This window comes from Ciconia boyciana, chromosome 1, assembly GCF_034638445.1.
Source record: "Ciconia boyciana chromosome 1, ASM3463844v1, whole genome shotgun sequence".
NCBI classification, from domain to species: Eukaryota; Metazoa; Chordata; class Aves; order Ciconiiformes; family Ciconiidae; genus Ciconia; species Ciconia boyciana.
The window spans coordinates 193,559,014-193,579,526 of record NC_132934.1 but is presented as its reverse complement, the minus strand read 5'-3'; the positions used below and the strand labels follow the sequence as shown (position 1 = coordinate 193,579,526).

The 20,513-nt window shown below is 38.4% G+C and overlaps 1 protein-coding gene across 3 annotated transcripts in view; it reads right to left on the bottom strand.

Annotated features, from left to right (window-relative positions):
* Positions 1-3,114: 3,114 nt before the first annotated feature.
* DCLK1 (doublecortin like kinase 1) overlaps positions 3,115-20,513 on the bottom strand; it is a 249,765-nt gene continuing 232,366 nt past the window's right edge. For 2 of the 3 annotated variants that reach the window (XM_072850361.1, XM_072850362.1), the window contains 2 exons: positions 19,724-19,837; positions 3,115-4,428 (listed from right to left, as the gene is read on the bottom strand). In XM_072850361.1, coding sequence (XP_072706462.1) covers positions 4,264-4,428; positions 19,724-19,837 — 279 coding nt within the window. In that variant the 3' untranslated portion in view covers positions 3,115-4,263. Of the gene's footprint in view, positions 4,429-13,933; positions 14,008-19,723; positions 19,838-20,513 lie in introns of all 3 variants that reach the window. The other variant, XM_072850364.1, reaches the window with a different exon arrangement.

Below are 20,513 nucleotides of genomic sequence, written 5' to 3'. Positions count from 1 at the left end.
GATAAGCTAAAAATAAGATTAATTTGGTTATAGAAATTCCTTAAACAACAACACTTAAATTATTTCAAACTTGAAATTTTTCAAGAATTTTCTGAAAAAATCGGCAAACACTGGCTAAAAAAGCAAAGCAGTTTGGATACACCAATGTAATCAGCATGCCTAGTGCTTTTCTGTTAACCCTCTGAGTAGAACCATAGTATTCTGGATTTTTTTACATTAATGCTATGAAAACTGTAACTTACAGAAATATTAATTTATATGTCATGACTTAATAAATCATGTTCTAAATATATTTGGGCTAGGCACCTCATCTAGTGAGCGATTCATCCATCCTAGAATTTTAATTACCCACTAGAGAAGCCAGTCTCTAGCAACTATAAGGGAAGTTTAGATGATTGCCCCAGATGAGCTGCTTAACTCTTAGATGGATACATCTAGATGAGGCAACGCCCAGCTCAGTACCCTTTAACTAATCCTGTGCTATCACCTATCAGCGCTACATTTTCACATCAAAGTTTGCTTACTGCACGTAAGTTCACTAGAATATTGCACTTAGGTTGGAGTCCATGTTATCCTCACTTACATTTAATTGAGAGGAATTAAGCTGGAAGTCACCCTGTTCTACTCTTCTGTTAATACTACGATCAGACCAACAGGCATCTCCAGAGACCAATATTAGATTACCTGAATCACCCTTTTGAAGTGCTTCTCTCCATCTCCTTGGTGATAGACAGTGCCTACCATGACTGCCATCCGTCTCAGCTAACTACATAGGCTTGGTGGGAGGAAGTTGGCCTTGTGTATGTAATAAGCATTAAAAAAAATTTGTTGTCACATTTAGCACCAATACGATGCAATGATTCAAAAGGGAAATGAAGAAAGAAGTCAGGAGGACTGGTATGTATTACAGTAAAATGACCACAGTGTGCTATGCGCTCTCCCAGATTATCACATTAGAAATAGCCTGTTATCTTTGATTTCTTTTTTTCACTGGTGTTTCAAGTATTTTTAGGGCCACGTATTCTGTCTTCACTCACTCCAGCAATTCAGAGGTTAGACAAGAAAAGGGGCAGTCGTTGCCAAACAAGCCTGAACCATTATTATTTCCATGAAACCATACATATATATACATATATATGGTTATATTTAAAAAAATATATGGATATATTTAAAACCATCATGGAAACCACTTTTAGAACAGTTTAAATATTCAGATACCTTTCCTTGAAGCCTAAAAAGATGCTATCAGCAATTTGAAACCCAATCTCTCACAGATCTAAAAATAACAAAATAAATATTTTTATAGTTATGTTCATAAAACACGAACCAAAGATCGGAAACATATAAGACGTTGAGGATGAGTAGGGATTTCAGGATCTAGGATTATTTTTACATACATTTTAAGTAGTACAAGATGGTGTAAGATGAAGGAGCCAAACATCTTATTTTAATGATAACCCTGTATTCCAAAGCAAAGCAAAAGTGATAGGAAAATCCCAGATGGGTTTTTGAATAGTATTTCTCATGCATAAGGTGAAGCATATTTTTATATTTATTTTTTTTCTCCCGACTTCCCTCTCTAATTAAGAAGAATGAACATCCGCCGTTGCTTTAAGACTGCCAAATTTTCCCAACAGTCAAGGAGCATGTGGTATTAATGGACACTTTTTTATTACAAATGTATGTCTTGCATTTACATGGTTGAGTTGTATCTCTTCTAAAGGGAAGGCTGTGATATGATGTGGGAAGAACAATGCTGGAAGAAACATGTGCCTGATCCTGATCTACTGTAAATTGATGTAGGTAAGTGGCAAGGAGGGGTTTACCTTGGCTGAGGGTTTGGTCCCATGGAAAAATAATCCGTGTCCTATGCAAATGTTATCAAACTACAGCCTTTAACATGACAATGGTGGTGGCTGTGCCCTATCTACCAAGGGTCTGCTCTCCGCAGTGACTCTAGGTTGGATGGGCATGGCCAAGGATCTGCCACAGTCGTAGCTCTTTCTGAAACCTTAAAATCTGAGAACTTTGTATGGCAGTTCCTTTATCCTTTAATTTCTTGCCCCTGTGGAGTTCTCCAACAAGACACCTATTTGCTTCACTTGGGTTACTCAGGTTCCAGAGCAACTGAGGCTGTGCACAGGCCTTCTGCCCATGGACATATATTCAGAGATCAGAGTCTCCTGATGGCTTAGGGCGAGATTCATTCTACTAAACTCATGATCTTAAGTCTGGTGTCTGATGTAAGCTTCCACCAGCAGTTCCTTCTACAGTCAATGGAGTGAGAGCAATAGGGGAATCAAAGCATAAGTCCTGCCTAAAATGCGTGCCCATGACAGGTGAGATGAATCAAACCTGGAAATCCTCATCTCTCTGTATTACCAAGGAAGTCTGGAGATCCAGTTTTGACTAAATATCTCGCTTCTAGATTATTAACATTGGGTGAAATTAACTGCATTCTGTATGAAATACTTGTATCACTTGTGTGAAGACTCACAAGATGAAATTCCTGTATTTGAAATCTTCAGAACTATAAATTTTCATGACTGAGACAATGAAAGATGCATTTTAAAGGATGGAGAAAACAATTTCAATGTTTCTTGAAATGCGGTTCAACTGATACTTCCAACTAGAAATGCAAAAGAGCATTACGCTAGCTCCAACAAGCTGCAGGTGCACATTCACTGCCACAACTGCTTGTAAGGACGCTCCATGAGCAAACACAGCTCAGAATGGAAATGGCACCATGGGCAACTTGCCCTGTTCCTCCAAAAATTATTTATACTTCTCAGGAAGGTCAGAAAAGTCTGCGTATCTTTTTGGGCAGCATATTAATATTTCTAGCTGTATGATATGAAAGAAAAAGGGAGAAAGAAAGAGAGAAAAAGGGCAAGGAGAGAGAGGAAACCACACTTACGTGACTTTTTAAAAACACTGTGAGAAAAATTTAACTTTAGAGGAGAAAACATCAATTTTATATGAGCAATAAGAGAAAGTATAAATTTCATAATGTTTGTTTTTATTTTAGAATAGGATTTTGGAAGTTGCCTTTTTCATCCAAGTGAAATTCCAAGTGATTTTATAATAATTTTTCTTTCAAATTATCACATCTGAAGCAAAAGTCTACAAAGCGTAGTATTTCTGTGGAAGCCAACTTTAGGATAATGGTTAAATAAAATGCTATAATGCTGTGTTGAGGTTTTAACAAACCAAAAATCTGTATACTCTGTGTAAATGCCCATTTTATTAAATATTACAAATAGAACTGGTGAATCATTTTTAGTTTCTCCATTCTATGACAAAACTTTCGCTAATTCACTTTAGGCTTTACATATGCATTAAATTATTTGTATTTTCCCCGATTTAGAAGTACTCTAGCTATTTTAAGGGTAATTCTCATCAATGTTAATCTTTTAAAGTGACTCTCCCAGAATAATCAGGTCATGCTGAGAGGATGCCTGTACATTTCTGAATGTGAGGCAAAGGAACCAGGAACTTCTCAACTAGATCATTACATACCATTACATGACAGAACGTGTCCTCAAGCCATTTCCCAAGACTCTGCATTGTCATTAGCAGCAAACGATACGGAAGCAACCTTTTGTGGCCATCATCATGTCATCTTCTGTAAACTATGAGGTTGCCCTAAACTGAATTTCCCATTTAGCCTGCATAATATCCTCCAACAACAGTCACTCCCTGTGGAAGTATGATGCAGGTTTAGAACGAGCTGCTGTAGAAGATAGTGCTTGTTTAATTTTATTTTCATTTTTAAAGCCTGTATTTGTAACCCCTAAGCAACAGTGCATTTCATATTGTTTTGGCCAGAAACAGGCAAGGAACTTTAGGGTACTATAAAAGATATGTGCGTATAAAAGCAAAAAAGCCAGAATAAAGCCCTAATGTGGGTTGTCAAAATTTAAGTTGATCGTTTACTCAGAGGGTTAACATGTGCTAAAATTACATACTGCAGTTCCTAGCTTCACTGATGAAAACATTCACTGCTTCTATCTTTAAATAAAAAAGCAAAATAGCCTTAACCCTTTGAGGATCATATTAGCAGCAAGTTGCAATCTAAACAGAGAACAAGTATTTCAATCAATTAGGAAATTATTCTTACAAAGATTCTGTGAGCACCCTTTTGTGTTCCACCATCCCAGCGTTTACTGCTGGATAGATCGGCTGTAATCACTTCACACAGGTCTGAAGGATTTTCAGGGTCTCAAAGGGTTAAAGCCAAGACTTTCGAGTAAAAGTGTTTTATTAAAAGGGTGAGTTAGGTGAGCGAACAGTCTCGGATGAACTTGGTGAATAGTCTTCCGATTCGGAGTTGAGTTCAGGTGGAGCTTGCTGTGCCTTATAACGTCCCCTCACATCCTGGTTGCGTCTTCGTCGGAAAACCTGCCTCTCCTTATCAAGAGCGGTGGTCTGGCAGGGGCATAAAATAAGAATAAATGAAATTAGGCTGTGTGTGAAATGCAAAGCTAATGAAAACCACGAGTTTTTATGTGGCCTGCAAATACTAGGGTTAATAAATGTTCAGACCAAATTAAACCTGTTCTGTCTCAGTCAGGTCTGAAAGGTTTAGCCCACAACATAGCTAAATGCTTTAAAAAGTGCATTTCCCAAACCATAAGAGGTAGCATGACATCATCAAGCAGATACAGTACCATATATATGGATGCCATATGTTCTACTTCTGGATGCTATTAATTTCATCCTTTAATAGATTCAAATTTCAAGCCAAATACCAACTGACCTTCCCCCCACCCTTCTCAAAGTATAAATCTGTTTCTACAGGCAAGGCAGAGACGTACGCTTGTCTTTGATTTGACCTAACGAAGGCTGATACACACTCACCCATGTTCAAGTCAGTGCAATCGGCTAACAAAGATGGATTGTGGATGAAGTTGTCAGACAAGAGAGAAAAACAAACACCGAAGGGAGCTAGCCCAGCTCTTTTGACACCTCCTCATGCTGCTCAATGGATGTTCTTAGGGAGAATGCTGAAGAGCTCTGACGGAAAGACCCGTTTAGCCTGACCACCCTGTCTCCTCCTGTTAACCAAGGTCTATCGAATTAAATACTCCCCTAACTTTATCTAGGTCTATCTAGAGTATCTAGAAATGGGGAAGAAGAACATTTACTTGACGGGCTTTACATTTTGATTGGTTTCTGCCACTATCGAGAATGCAAGTCCTAATAAAATGGCTGTGACTTCTAGCCATATCCTTTCCTCTGCTTTGTCTGGCACATTTATAAGGGGAAACTGCAACCCAGATAAGGGCAGCCCAACGCTGGGCAATGATTTCAAGCACGGGACTGCATTTTGCTGTTTCCTTGATTACGGGCTATTAGACTGCAGTCCCTGGAATGACTGTAAAATTACAAGTTCAACAGGATGGCCTTGGTTCAGCAAGAGCACTTTGACACATAGTTAACTGCCTTCTGAAGCAGGGCTGCCTTCTTAAAACATGGCCCATGACTTTTTTGGAAAAAAAAAAACAAACCGGGAAAAGGCAGGTAGCTAGTAAGATGACATACAAAATGCAAACAAATATCTGATCATGGCACCAGAGGCAAAGATAACTTTGAGAACTGAATAGGTTTAACTGCTGAGGCTTGTAGAATTTGCCCCTAGTATGAAAATCTCTATTTAAAAGAATGCAGCCAAAAGGTTATTCTGCTTCAAAGGATTTACTGTTTTCTCTTGAGATATACATGACTGATTTCTCTAGAAAATTTACCAGTTACAGTGTGAGCCTCATAGGAGAGAAGAGATGTATTTATAGCCAACATATTTTTGAGAACAAAATGAAAACTAAATCCATCATACTAGTGCAGAATAGCATTATAGCAATCCCTGCTCTAAAATAATGCAATCAGCATTCAATAATGATATAATCGAGACAGAAAGATGGACAAGAGTACAGAGCTACTATAGCAAATGGATTTAGTTAGGCTAAATTGCTGAACTATTATCTTCGTGTCTAGAACCTACATAGCACTACCTTAAAGGGGTAAAATAATTAACTTCGATAAGTTTATCCCTGTAGTTTAAATAATAATTGCTACAAAATCCAACACTTCTCATCTGCTGAGAATTTCTTTGTTTACTGCTAATCTTTCAGTTGAGAGCTCTAATTAGTATTTTCAACGCCTTCTACGTTTCTTAGCCTTGAACCAATTCAGGTTTTGATTATTTTTTAATGTGAAACAGAAGAATACCTAGATCTTTTACACACAGTGAATATACTGCATACAGTATGTAATTCTGTGTGAAAATTGAAAAGAATGGCATATATTACCATTCTATAAAATACAGATTTCCATTTAAAAGATTTTTTTATGCTTACAGGAAATAAGCATTTATTTAAAGTTTAAACCACATCACATCATCCTGTGGTAATAGATACTCTCCTCTGAGAAAGTTAAACATTTCTGGCCGAATAAATAAAAATACTTGTATTAAATTCAAAATTTATTTTTAAAATCTGCTACATAAGAATGGTAAATGTATATGTAAAAACTGAAGGTATTTAAAATTAGATAAGCTACACAGAAGTGAATACTCTTGAATAAAAGATTCTTTTTTGAAATTTAGCCTAGGGCATTGCTTTTTTTAAAGGACAAAATTATGAAATTGCTAAACTAGCTAGATAATTAAGTATCAGGACATCATTTTAAAGATGTCTTTAAAAAGTAAATCCCAAGATACTACTTTTCTACTATTTTTGGGGAAGCCTTGGGTGCTTTTGTTTAAATATATGTTTAAATATACATTAAGGCACTTCCTGCCTCATTAATCGAAAATGTTAATACCCTGATGATCCCACCTAATCCAGTACCCTATGCAGTAGTTTCTAGGACCAAATACTTCTGGCTTCCTAATCCTTCAGAAACTTCCTGAGATATTTTGAGACTATGTTTTTCTTTACATTTTTATCCCCAGTCTCCATTGAATTTGATCTAATTGGTCTTTATAAAGGCATGTTTGTAGACTCAGGGGCATTATTGTGGTTACTCTCCTGGGCTGAGAGACATTCAGAGCCTTTCTCACCCAAAGAGCTCATCAAATAAAAATGTATGAAGTCACGGAGAGCTAAAGAAGGGAGTATTTATCTACTGAAAGCAAAAATACACAGGTCATATTCTAATGTTTACTGATTCACGTCAGAACCACAAAATGGGTCAGTTCTGGCCACAGACAGCACTCACAAGCCCTACAGAACTTGCAAGACCAGGCTTATTGTGCCCAATGTTACGATGACGGTATGGCCGGTATGGCCGGTATGGCGGTACGGCCATTCTGCATTCTGCACAAATGCTACTTTTCATTTAATGAGGTCACGTTTATTTTTTACCTCTAAAGAATTTCAAAATACGATAGATTAATGCTTTAGAACGTAGGGGAGATGGTAAGATACATTTGATTAATGACTGCATGTGTTTTCTAAGTGCAATTTTCACCTACTGTACCCTTTTGTGCATGTGGGCATATTCAAAAAATCAGCTTTTTCATTATTATTACTGGTTTTGTAACAAAGGTGTCTTATACGCATTGCCTTCGTTTAATAGATTTATTATTTCATCTACTATTCAGCTGGGTGGTTCGCCGGTGCATGAACCAGACCATTATGGATTTCCAGGGCATTTCTACTTTAAGCTACTCTTTCAATAAATAATAAGAGGATCTGAAGTGCACTTATGCTTCACAGGGCTGCAAATCCCAGATTTTCATTATCACATTTTGACATTTTTTTTTCCTGGCTCGAGGTGAGAGAGTGAGAACTTTGAGCACTATATGATAGCAATGGCAACTAAAATGTAAGGATAGCATTCTTATTTAAGACATGCGGCTGTCCTCTTACAATCCATATGAGGAAATGTAGAGCTTCTTATCCAGCAGCAGATAAGTGGATTGCCTCTAATAGTTTGGTGCTGATGGGTCTGAAGCACTTCATTAAGCACTAATGTATTTTGCATCAACATTTAGTAATCCTGACACCCGGTACCAAATGGTTAACAAACCATTTTTGGAAATGCATTTAATTTGAAGTAATGGAGCATTATTTTAAAATCATTGTTTCTGTCATCTATATACTAAGGTGCAGCTAGCATTTTCCCAGGATTTTGCCACAGGGAGTGTCTTCTTCCTGACTTCTGTGTCTTGATGTTGCGGGACTCCTGAGCCATGCAAATTCTTTTTTCTTGGAAAACATTGAACTCTGTGTTTATGAACAGCCATTCAAAAACTACAACTGCTTTGATATATATGTTGGATTTGCAGTGGGAAGCACCTTATTTTAGCTGTGGGGTGATTTTTTCTGTCAGGTCAGTAATTATTGGATTGAAGTAACTGCATTTTATGAATGCAAGCAGTGACTGTTTTTCTTTTCACTTGTCTTAATTTACTGCTGGCCACCAAATATAGATATATATTCATTTCATTAATAAAAGATCATTATTGTGCATTTTGCCTCTTAGCCCATCCATTATTCATACCAGCCAGGAGACTGAACTGGGGATGCAGCTGTTCACGCATTAATCTAAGAAACCCTTCCCTTCACTCACTTTCATTCTGCAGGAGCATATTTGCAATTTTTTTGCAATTTTCATGATGCTTTGTTTAGTGTGCAGAATTACATGGGCATATGTACTGAAACACTGGTATTTTTCTTCCAGTGCATTCTTTTATATACATGTATGTGTATGCACGTATGTAAATGTTCACACCTAGGTAATTTTATCCTATTTCCTTAAGCTTCTGGCTAGTGACCTTGATATGTTGAGATATGTAATGGCAGGTTTCCCTACTGTAAAAATGACCATTAAACAATGCTTGTGGCACAAGCCAGGCAGCCCTTCAGTCTGACCTTTTTTTATTTTTTCCATGGGTTTCTCAGGTTATATATATATATATATCTCTGTATGTATATATATATATGTGTGATTGATTGATTCATGATTCGAGACATTTTTTGGAGAGTACTTCAAACTTAGCAATGCACCTCAGTCCAGGAGTGAAAGAGACATGTTATTTTTAGCCCCTCAAGCACAAGCTATAACTAAGTTAAGTTACACGGTGATTTGGAGACGTGCAAATGACCACATCGAGGGGACAAATTAATCGAGTGGATTTGAACCTAGACCTCCAAATACAAAAGACCAGTGCTTTAGCGCACCATGTAACTTCTGGCATGGAATTTAGCTAAAATGAAAGTAAAAAAGAAAGAAAACAAAATCAATTTCATGTACGCTTTGTACTGTATTGGTGAGTGAATACAAAGACAAGTATTCTACACATATAACTGCTGAATTCATATTGTTATATTTAAGTTTGTGTTTACTCTTTGACATCCCCCCTTTTTAGACACACGATTCCTTAGCTGGTTTCAATTACACGTGGAAGAGACTCAGTGCCAAGTTGTTTGCATGGGTGAATTTTATTTATAATTTGTAAATCAGTTGTGGTTTTCTTAGTCAAAGAGCAGGAGAAGAGATTTTAAGTGAATTTAGATGTTTGCCTGTTTTTACCAATATTCAGTTTAGAGAGGGTTTTATGGTATTAAAAATGGCACTTTACAGATAGCAAGCCTGATTCCCAACTTCCTTGTCCCATTGTCAAGATGTGTGGCTGTACCTTTTGACTTGAAAGTGTATTGTATCCACTTGGGACAGGTGTAAGTAACTCAACAGGGGCGTAGTAATGGGAACTAGGAACCAAACACAGAGGATGGAATTATGGGTTTTCAAATAAGCTATTCAGATACTTTTTTAACTGTGACAGTGAGAACTGTATTTTAAAAATCCATTTTTTTATGAATTCAGTATTGGCTGGATTGATGATTTCGTTAAGCATCCAATGTAACTCATCTCCTTGCTATTGTTATTACATAGATAAGATCATTAATGACTTTCTCATACATTTCCTGGGTTTTATTTTGCTCCTTCAGCTTTTATATAGTGTCTGTGAATATATAAAAAATAACATACGCTAATATTTTATACTAATCTTATATATAATACTACTTATACTAATATTTTCAACTAATATTTTATGTTAGATACACCCATTCTGGTGTCCCCTTGGTATTCTGAATCAGCCCAGAAAAGGCAGAAAATTCAGGCCATTCTGTCAGTAGCAGATTAAAATAATGTTAAGATTCAGACATAAAGCAGAACCAGTAAGGAAATTCAGGGTCGAAGAAAACATTAGTGTTATGCAAAGTATTGCCTTCAAAATATGCTGCCGTTAGGAGGAACAGGTAAAGCAGCTGAAGGCGGCTTTAGCAGACACTGCAGCGCTTGGGGCTAAAGAGAAGGCTTGACATACTTTCATTCTTAATATTCTGGCTTAGTTACAAGAAAGCCAAAAGACTTGAGTCACACAAACTGTTAAAAGCCTCAGTTAAGTACATCTTAAAGAAAAGTTCCTTATAAGAAAGTAAATCTATCAGTTATGGCATTTCTGAAGGACAATGCAGGTGCCATTTGGACTTTTTGTGGTCACTGTTGCTAAGTTCCAGAAGAAGGAAAATATAAAAGATGAATGCATTGGCTTTAACCCTTTTACAAAGAGATCTATCAGAGAATGGGCTGACTTTGGAGAAAAAAAAGAAATCCCAAACATAGTACCTCTGCTCAGAGATGGGTGATCTCACTTGAGTTGACACTGGCAATTTGGGGTGAATGAAGATGTGACTGCACCATGGGCATTGCCCAGCTACGCTAAGGCTGGCTTTCCTGCCTATCAAGAACAGCGAGTTGGACTAGATGATCTTAGAGGTCTTTTCCAACCTTTATGACTCTATGATTCTATGATTCTAAGTTTCACCAGCCTTGGGGCAGTGCAGACTGCAGGGGTTTAACTGGGACCTCCAGGTCTCATTCCCTGCCAACGCTGACGCTGCCTTGGCCTTTTCTGCACTTCTGATTGCAGGGCTGACGTTCCGACAGCATTAGGTGGGCTGCTTTTAAAACACGCACCAGTCTGGGGGCCAAATGATTTTACTGATTTGGCCCCTGTGTTTTTTCTGTTCCTCATATTCAAGGAATACTGTAAGATTTTCCAGGCATTATACCTCATACCTGCTACAACAACTATTACTGTACATAAGGTTTGTTGTATTTTAGTCTTTCAAAAAAGTCACGTCACTTTTGCACATATTATCTTACTGAAAGGGAATAAAACAGGACGCAGAATGAGTGCTCAGAAAATTAGGACTTTGAGGCACTTTGAATAAGAAGGTCTTTTAGGCAGAGAAAGGAAAAGGTTTTCTGGTCGACTGAAGGAGGAAATAGTGCCATTTAAAAAGATGTTTTAGAAGATGTGAGAAACTAGGGATGAAAACGATCAAAGGAGTGGAGAAGAAATGAACAGTTTAACACTAACAAAGGGAGCATTACATTTTCCTTGGGACCTGCTTTCATTTTTCGCTCTACTTGTGAATTCTTGTTAATTTTCATGGCCTGTGATAAATTAACTGTTTTATACATGGGAATTGATGAACCTTTTCATATGCTTTGCATTTGCGCTTACAGTTACTACTAAAAAGTAAACACTTGCTAAATGGAAATGGTTTTATTTAGACTAAAATTTTGGTCACTACAGCAGTTTCTTGTTTCTTGGAGATGAAAGAGGGCCAAACCCCGGGCAGTGCTTGTTCGGAGGTACTCCCTGTTACAGCATTTCCTAATTAAGCATCTACGCCTAGGAGCCCTGCTCTCCCAATTTGCCTTTCCACACTAGGTGCCCTGTTTAGAAAGCACTAATTATGAACATTGTTGTTACTGCCCCCAGCTGGAAAACAGAGCAGTTTATGTATGAATAAGAGAGATTATCGCCCATCTGCTCCAGCCTATTATTCAGGGATGTGTCATTTTGTATGCTGATGGCAGCCATTACTAGTGCTTTAGTCAAATGGCCTTTTTTTTTTTTATAGCGTTTATTTATTTACCAAGTTGCACAATTAGAGTCTTTCCCCCCTACCTCTTCCAAATGCATATGGTTTGTTTCAAAATCTGGGCTATGCAGTTAAACTGAGTCAAGGCCAATCTGAGAGGAGAGGCTTGCTTTTATCATAGGCTCCTGTTTCTGGTGGTCTGCTCCCCCTGAGCCTAGGGTTTGAAAAGATCCAAACACTGTGTATGGCAAATGGAAAGACCGATTTCTTTTGGGGGGAGTTTTTTGGTGTAAAATAAAAATAGTAAAGCAGAGGAGTGTAAGCTGATCATGGATAGCAATTATACTCCAGGAAGATAAATAAAGCTCATGTGAGCTTTCCCCCGTTTTACAGAGGAGGCATTAAATTTGCAAGTATTTGACAAAGTCCTGCTTGACACAAAATGCCACCCTTCCTTCGTAAGTGGAAAAGAAAAATTCCTCTAATACTATCAAAGCCACACTTAGCTAAAGCTGGGCACTCGGGCCCCATTCACCCCTTCTTCAAAACCAAAAAGCACAGACGCTGTGCTGCCGTCTCTCGGCTGTGTTCCAGGGCTGGACCCTGCCAAGCACGATGCCAAGTGACAAGACGGACCAAGCAGGTCTTGCTATGTCCTTGCAGGTTGTGGTGGGTTTATAGCCACAGACACAAGTGCGATAGGCTGGAATTACAGGTACTGCTACACATTTGAACACTTGGGAGTGAAAATCTTTCTCAATTCTTGCTAGCCAGTGTTCAGCTGATGGATGGGAACTACTTTTCTACTTCTTGCCTGAAAAGTAGGATTATTTTGTTTTTTTCTTTCCCCAGAACATCCATATCAGAATCTACTTAACCCTCAGTGTGTGCTCAGGGAATTGCTAGGTTTTATGGAAACTGTGCTGTAGCTCGATCCATGCACTCAGTGAAACGATCCAGGGCGGGAGTTTTACTTTACTGGAAACGCTTGCAGTGACCATCTCTGCTGTTTCGCTAATGCAGTTCATTTGCTGGGTTTTTCCAAATCCCTCACAGATGAGTTTTTAAAGGCTTCAATCACTGCACTGTTAGAAAACGCAGGTTTCACAAGAAACTTATAAAAATTTCTCCAGCTATCACAACGCAGGTCTTGTGAGTACTAAGAAGGACAAAAGCCAGCAAATAACCACTTGATGGAAATTCCAGGGCTCTGGATTGATTGAGGAGGTGCACGGGCCTCGCGTGGGCTATCTGACCTGGATCCCTCCTTGCCCCCACTCCAGAATAACCCCCTCCCGCCCACAGCCCCATTTTATCATACAGGTTAAGCCAGCTAACGACAACCCTGGCACAGTTACACAATGAAGAAAAATATATTCAAAAGACTCATGCAATATTTAAAAAATCAAATCAAAATAAATAGGTATCAGAAGGGTTTTCAAAAGAAAAGAGAAAGAATGCATTGTTAGAAACACAAGCTTACCAGCACATACAATGCATTGTATTTCATTGAACTTGGGAGAGCTTCTACGGACCGCGTTATGTAAATGCATTGTTCCATCTAAGGTAAGGATTGTGTTTAGTGGGTTTAAAATGACAGTATATAGCTCCACATCTCGCATGGAAAAAGAGGAAAATATATGCTGAGAGCCTGTTGCTGCTCCGTGTGTTTCAAAACAGGAGCGCAGGGGAAGCAGATGCCTTAACAAGCAATAGGGAGGGGGAGGGTGCGTACTTCAGCATATCTGGTAGATTTTCTATATACACTGTCCTTTTAACTATAGGGGAAGTTGATACTGAGCATGTGCGATGGAGAGAAAGCTGGCGATGTGGGTGTGAGGGATGGGTGAAGAAAGGGAATGAGGGGGTGTGGCATCTCAATCAAGATTCAAACGAAACTGATAAAGCAGCATATGGACCGGATAACAAATCAAAAAGCATGTTTATCCACTGAAGGAACTGGTTAATGGAGACTGCCAGCACGTTGCCATGGAAACACTGACTGTTGGCGCTGCACCATCTCATACCTTATCCAATACATTCCTGGTTGTTGGTAGTAGTCCAAAGACCCTGATCTCTTGATGGTAAACCCGTGGTCCAGCTGAGCAGAGAGAAACGGGGCAACTCAGTGGATCGACATTAGGCTAAAGAATTCAGACTCCAGAGCAAGTTGTTCCTTATTTAGTGCATATTTACTGTTTTCACTTTCAGAAGGCACTTATCTAACATCCTCGAGCTACGTACCGGAGACGAAAGCGAAAACGAAAAAAAATTAAAGAAATAAAAGGAAAAGATACTAACTCTCGCTGCGGTCTTGCTAAATTAGAAGCCAATTTATTCAAACTGAAATGGAGTTTGCGAAATAGGTTACTTAATGCATAATGCATTCATTTAAAAGTCTGACAAATATCTTGTTACCTCCAAAGACAGAAGTGCCCTTTTAAGTTGCACATACCAGTAATGGAAAATTATCTTTTGCAATTAAACTGAAAGGTTTAATAATTTTTTAAAAAATGCAGTGCGACCATCACAAGGAGCAGGCTAGACAGACTACACAAGGCTTAAATTAGACTGCTTCATAATCATGGAATGTGTAAAGATGAAAAGAATCAGGTTTTGATACCCCATCAATCATGGTAATTCATTTCTAAAAATGTGTTAACCTTGGAGAGGCGGACTACTCAGAGCCACGAATAACATTGTTTATCATTTCAGCTTACACCTCATGCTCAAAAAGATAACAGTACAAAACTATTCGGTTTAAAATTGCACCAATTAAAGTCAAAATGGAAATGAACTTAACACTGTGTCCAGGAAAGTGTGCTTGTGATATTACTTAAGGAATATAGATCTTTTAAGTTTAGTTTATCATTAGCAGAATCACATGCATAGGAACAAAGAAAGTGTGTTGTTTTCTCTAATCCTTCTGTGCTGCACTAACAGACGGTGGAGACATCACTTAGCCGAGTTAAATAAAATTTTAGGGGAAAATATCTTGAGGGAGACACTCTGCCCGCTTTAAAATTGTTACTTGTGATGATTTTCACATTTTGCCCTATGAAGAGAAAAGGCCATTTTGTGCTTCAATAAGAGCGTGGCATGTATTTCCAAAACTGATAACAGTTTCTAATTCTAAATTCAGAAAAGCAGTTCAACACATTTCTAGTTACCAACCACTTCAAGGGTAGCCAGGAGCTAACTGCAAATTTAGATTTTTCTTGATGACTCCCCTGCAAGTGTAGAATTTAATAATTTATTCCATTCTGTTAAAACAATGCCGCTTTCATCTTATTTAGAATTATTTAAAGGACGTTTCCTGTTTAAAACCATGAGAACCTTGTACCTAGAGTTAATTTTCTGTTGGCTTAACTACACTGGTCTACTATTGCCATCTACTGGCTTCTTTGTATGCTGCATATAAAACACACAAAAGGGATGTTTTCTTAAAAAGCGGATCAAAAATATTGCCCCAAAATCGAAGGGCTAAAAAGTAATATAGAGAAAATGGGGAGACTTGCTTCCTAACACGAGCTGAAACAATTTCGTTGGTGTGGAAATCCTGCCATGAGAAACCGACTGTGGACACCGATCCCAGGACAACACAGACAATAGATGGGAAGCGACATCCGAGGCACGGGTTCACCTTTAAGCCGAGCAAAACTCACAGACTAAACTTGGCTTCTCTTCCACACCACCCAAGAAATCCCACCCCTAAAAATGCCACTTGGAATTTGTAATTTTATTTTCAAATCGGCTGAACGCAGGGCAACGACCCATCCACTGCCCTCCCCTTGCCGGACCGCAGGCAGTGGCCCTGCACCGGTGTCCCAGCCCCGCGAGGACTCTGCAAGAGGCAGAGAGCTGCACCAACTTTCTGAGCAGCTTTTCCCTTTCGCTGTCCTATTCGATTCCTGTGAGTCTCCAGCTGGAGTTTACTCCCATTGCCAAGACAGAGACCTCATACAACTGTAACAGAACATTATCATTAGTCTTTTCCTCTGTCTTAACAATGGCAAAAATACAAGCACAAAAGTGACAACATACAGGCAAAGCTTTAACACTCCAGACAAGAACACAAATTAAACGATGCTCAGTTCATATACAGAATTACAGCACACCTCTGGATCGCAGAAGCATTTTTAAAAAATTATTTTGGCTCTTGGTCACTTTAGCCACTGTCACCAAAGCCCAGAGGGTACAGCCACAGGGTACTGTTTTGTGGCAAAAAAAAAAAAAAAAAGGGATGACAACCTTGGAGAATTGAAGGAAAAAAAAATCTATCCCCAAATTTTAAAGACTATTTAGTAAAAGTCTGGTTTTATGTTTTTACTGCAGTATCTTTTATAAACACCATCACAGAACTACAAATACTGTTCCTGTTGGAAAGCTGTACGAGAAACCTGACCCTGCAAATAGTTTGGCACATGCTTAACAGTAACGCGGCCATTCTGACAGACCGGAGGGCCACCAGCCCAGCCCGTCTCCTACAGAGACCCGCAGTCAGTGCCTATGACAAGTGTTTAAGAACAGGGCAAGTGAAGTGATCTTTCTCCTACATACTCTACCATCAGCAAGCAGTGTTTTTTAGGGACTTGTTAATTCTCTTGCTGTTTTAAAAGCTAGCTCTCCAATTAAAATTTTGCTGGCAAAGCTATGCTGGTTTAAGGGAATTTTTTCCCAGCTGACATAGTTACGCTGGCAGAACTTTTAATGATATATTAAAGTATCAACAAAAAAGTCTCTTTGCCTGTGTAGTTAATATGGTTTGAGGAATCACCTTCTGCTACATCAGCAAAGGAACTACTTTGCTAGGCGTGCACAGCATGTTCATTACGGTAGTTTGTCCAAACTGACAAATCCTTTCAAATGTGGACAAACTTGAAGTCTGGACACATGCACGAGAACTTGTAGGACGTCTCTGTCCTGAATGGTCAGAGACAACTTTTACTGAGGATTACCACATCAACAAAGCAGACGTAAGTCTGAACCAAAGGAGTCAATACAATGTATTTGGACATAGCTGAAGGAAGCAGTAGCCACAGTAGATGTATGTAAAATACACATGGCTTCAAACTGCCTCCCAGGCAAGCTGACGACAAACACATGTTTAGGAACTTACTTTTCATATTATAGTTTTAATTGGTGCATATGATAAATACTGCTTGAGATCTTTGAGGTGTGTTACTTCTTACCACCAAAGAAAACAGGCATACAATACCATATCAGTGTGAGGACAAATTAAGAACTAAATACCACAGATTAGCTATCTCTGTACATAAACAGAGTTATAAAACTCAAAATAATGCTAATATTTATCTTTTATACTATTAAGTAAGCTATATAAATATATGCACATATTAACACATTTTCACAAACACACAGACAAAGATGTGTTATAATATATAGAAAGCATCTCTATATATTATACACACAAGCACTCTCTCAAAAAGTTACAGTAAACATACAGGCAGGCACAATAAAACAGTATTTTTGTAGAAAATATACTTAGTGCACGTCTTTAGTGCTGAACAATATGTTACAGCATCTGTACATACTTTGAAAATTCTAAATGTAGAGCAGTCTTCGTTAATAAGATTTACTTCTATGATATTTGAGATTGCACAGTTAAAGGAAGATTCCCAAATGTAAAACCCTGATGACACGCATGTCAAATGTATATTAAGTATGCTTTCAAATGCAGAAACAACAATTAAAGGCTTTGTTGTTTTGCTTTTGGCTTTATTTTACGTATTATATTAGTTTTGTAGAAAATAAAGGTAATTTATTCTTAAAATCAAAATTATCCAGCTTTCTGGAACCTTACCAAAACACTAAAGAGGTCTGTACTTCCCCATCTCTTCCAAGTTTTTAGAAAATAATTGACACAAGCTAATCAAAACACTTTCTGAATTCTGTAAAAATATTCTAAACATTTCTACTTTATAGGCCAAGTTGCATGATTAATTGTGCCAGAGTATGATGTTCACCCATAGAGATGATCACTAAAAATAATCTGTTAAATTTCCAAACACTAAAAAATAAATAAAAGCCATTAAGAATATAATTAAATATATGCATATGTATTTTTTTTCTGATGTATGATGTTTTGCAGTGGAAAGATTCACTACAGTGCCTTTTTCATTATTCAAGTGTCAAACTGCTGTAAACAATTCCTTGGCAGGGCAACTGGGGCAAAGAAAAAAATAGGAGGGTGGGGAAATTAAAAACATAAAGGAGACGAGGGATGGATGAGGACAGAGGCATCATTTCTTGCTTTTAAGCTTTGAAGTCATTAGCATGGAGGATCTGAGCAGTAATTCTCATGGACAAGCGTGCTGGCAGTCCATTCGAAAGGAACACGGTTTCAGCTAGTCTATACAGAACATACCTGCATTTCAGATGAGCAATGGGTATGTGATGTTTTAGTTGTGGGAGAGTTGTTGCAGTATTATTGCTTAAAAATGAAAATAAATAAATGCTGACTATGTTAGCTGATGACTGAGAAAATCTAGGAAAAGCATGAGGAACAACTTGCTTCCATGTTGAGGACGTTCAGGGTTGGAAAGAGTAAAGAAAAAATATGAGAGAGGCACAGCTTGAAATTTTAAGTACTTATACCAAGTAACTTTGAGAGAGTATCCTTTTTGCTGCACAAACAGTTCACACCTGTGAGCCAGATTGCATGTGCTGAGCTGAGTTTACTTCATGCTGATTTAACTCACCACTGGAAGGGCTGAGCTGAGAAACATGAAAGTGGAAACAGTACAAGGAAGTGTACATGTGCAGTCACACCACCTGCAATTTATGGAAGCTGGGAATGAACACTGAGTAATCTGATATGGGAATGGTTATGTTTAACGTGTCACTTGTTTTTAGTGACTATTTGGAGCGTTAACATTGCCATGAGTAATAAAGAAAAGCTTACAAACACAGGTAGATGTATTAAAAATGTGAAGGATGTGCATGTTACTATTCAATGGCATTAGTATGAATAATCTCATAATACACTGAATATATTCTGTGCGCATGTATATCTAATACACACGTTCATCTTTGGGGAAAAAATACACATGTATGCGATATATGGTACACTGAGGATGCCATTGAAACCTCAGTAAAGCTTGGTCAAAAGTGTGGTCAAGCTTGGTTTCAGAAGCTCCAACATGTTCTAACCTGGAATGCCTAGACTGGAATTGCAACATGACAGAAGGCAGCAAGGAGCTCCATTAAGTCTTTACCCAATTATGTCCTTCTGCCTAAAGGGAAGCAGCTTGCATGTGGCAGTACAATAAAATGCTGCTGCTCAGTTAAATCTGAAGTGGCTAGACTCCTATCAACTGTGAAGGTAGCACTGAGGCATCATAGCTGTCTGATGTCTTCAGAGAAGAGAAGCTTAGGCTGCCATACAGATTTTCTGTTACCATTTTGAAGTAACTTCACTTTTAAAGTGCTGCTGTCCTGCTACCACCTCTGTGTGGCCTCAATCCATGTGATGATTCTGCTGCCAAGTAAAATGTCATGATCCCATAGTTCAAATTGTTGAATCTATCTTGGAGTTAGGTCCACTGATCTTCTGGTATAATGTGGAAGTGTGTGTACAGTTATATCTCCTAGGGCTGTTAAATAACAATGTGACTCACAAGGAGAATCAATGGAGAAATTGTGCAGAATACACATCTAACTACCTTTACATTAATTAAACACTGGAATTATCTAGAGATTAACCCTCCCCAGTTTCTTTTGGTGGCATGTCCTAAACACACACTGTCTTGTGGGCACATATTTAAGTGTTTTGGCTGTGTATTTCAGATGCTTACTGCTATGACAGAAACTCCAGCTGCTGTGCTGTTCGGTTTAGGGCCTGTGTTGAAATGCTTCTTTATCTTCCCAGCTACTGAGAGCTGATGTTCATTCTCTGGAAGGCCATCGTCCTGCAGAGAAATAAAGCAAAATAAAACTTCAGAGAGAAAAGGCAAAATAAAGGAATTGTGAGGTGATTCTGATAGCACCTGTCAATACAGAAAAGTTTACAAAAAGTTTGTTATGAAATATGTGTCAATCATTGTCTCCATCAATATATCTAAGGTATTTCTAAGATGAACATCATATTATGTCATGAACCAGCCTCTCTCTTCTTCTTTACCCAATATCTTCCTCTCAAACTTTAGGTAATGTTAATTAATAATAATTGTTAAATATTTTATGATTCTTTCTACCATGTCTTAACTACCACTGCCCAGTTATTTTTAGGTCCATTAATATTTCAAAGCTTGATAAGCTCGGACCTGTTTATGATTCTGTTTACTCAGCACATAAATTTAAAGACAATGACCTCAAAAGTGCCCAAGAGATTACAGAACCAGAGGCCCTGTTTTGGTAGGATGCAGGAAAGGATCTCCACAAGCCCTGAGAGACAGCAATAAGGTCCTTGTCTCGTCATAAAGGTTACAAACTCGGGGGACTATGGGGTTGGGTGAATGTTCCAGCCGTGGCTCAGTGAGTCCCACGGCGAGGAAACCCAGGCAAGATGGGAGCTGAGGCATGCCCTGGCTGAGACCCTCGGGACCAGTGAGCGCAGGACCTCACCAGTGCCAGGATGTATCATTG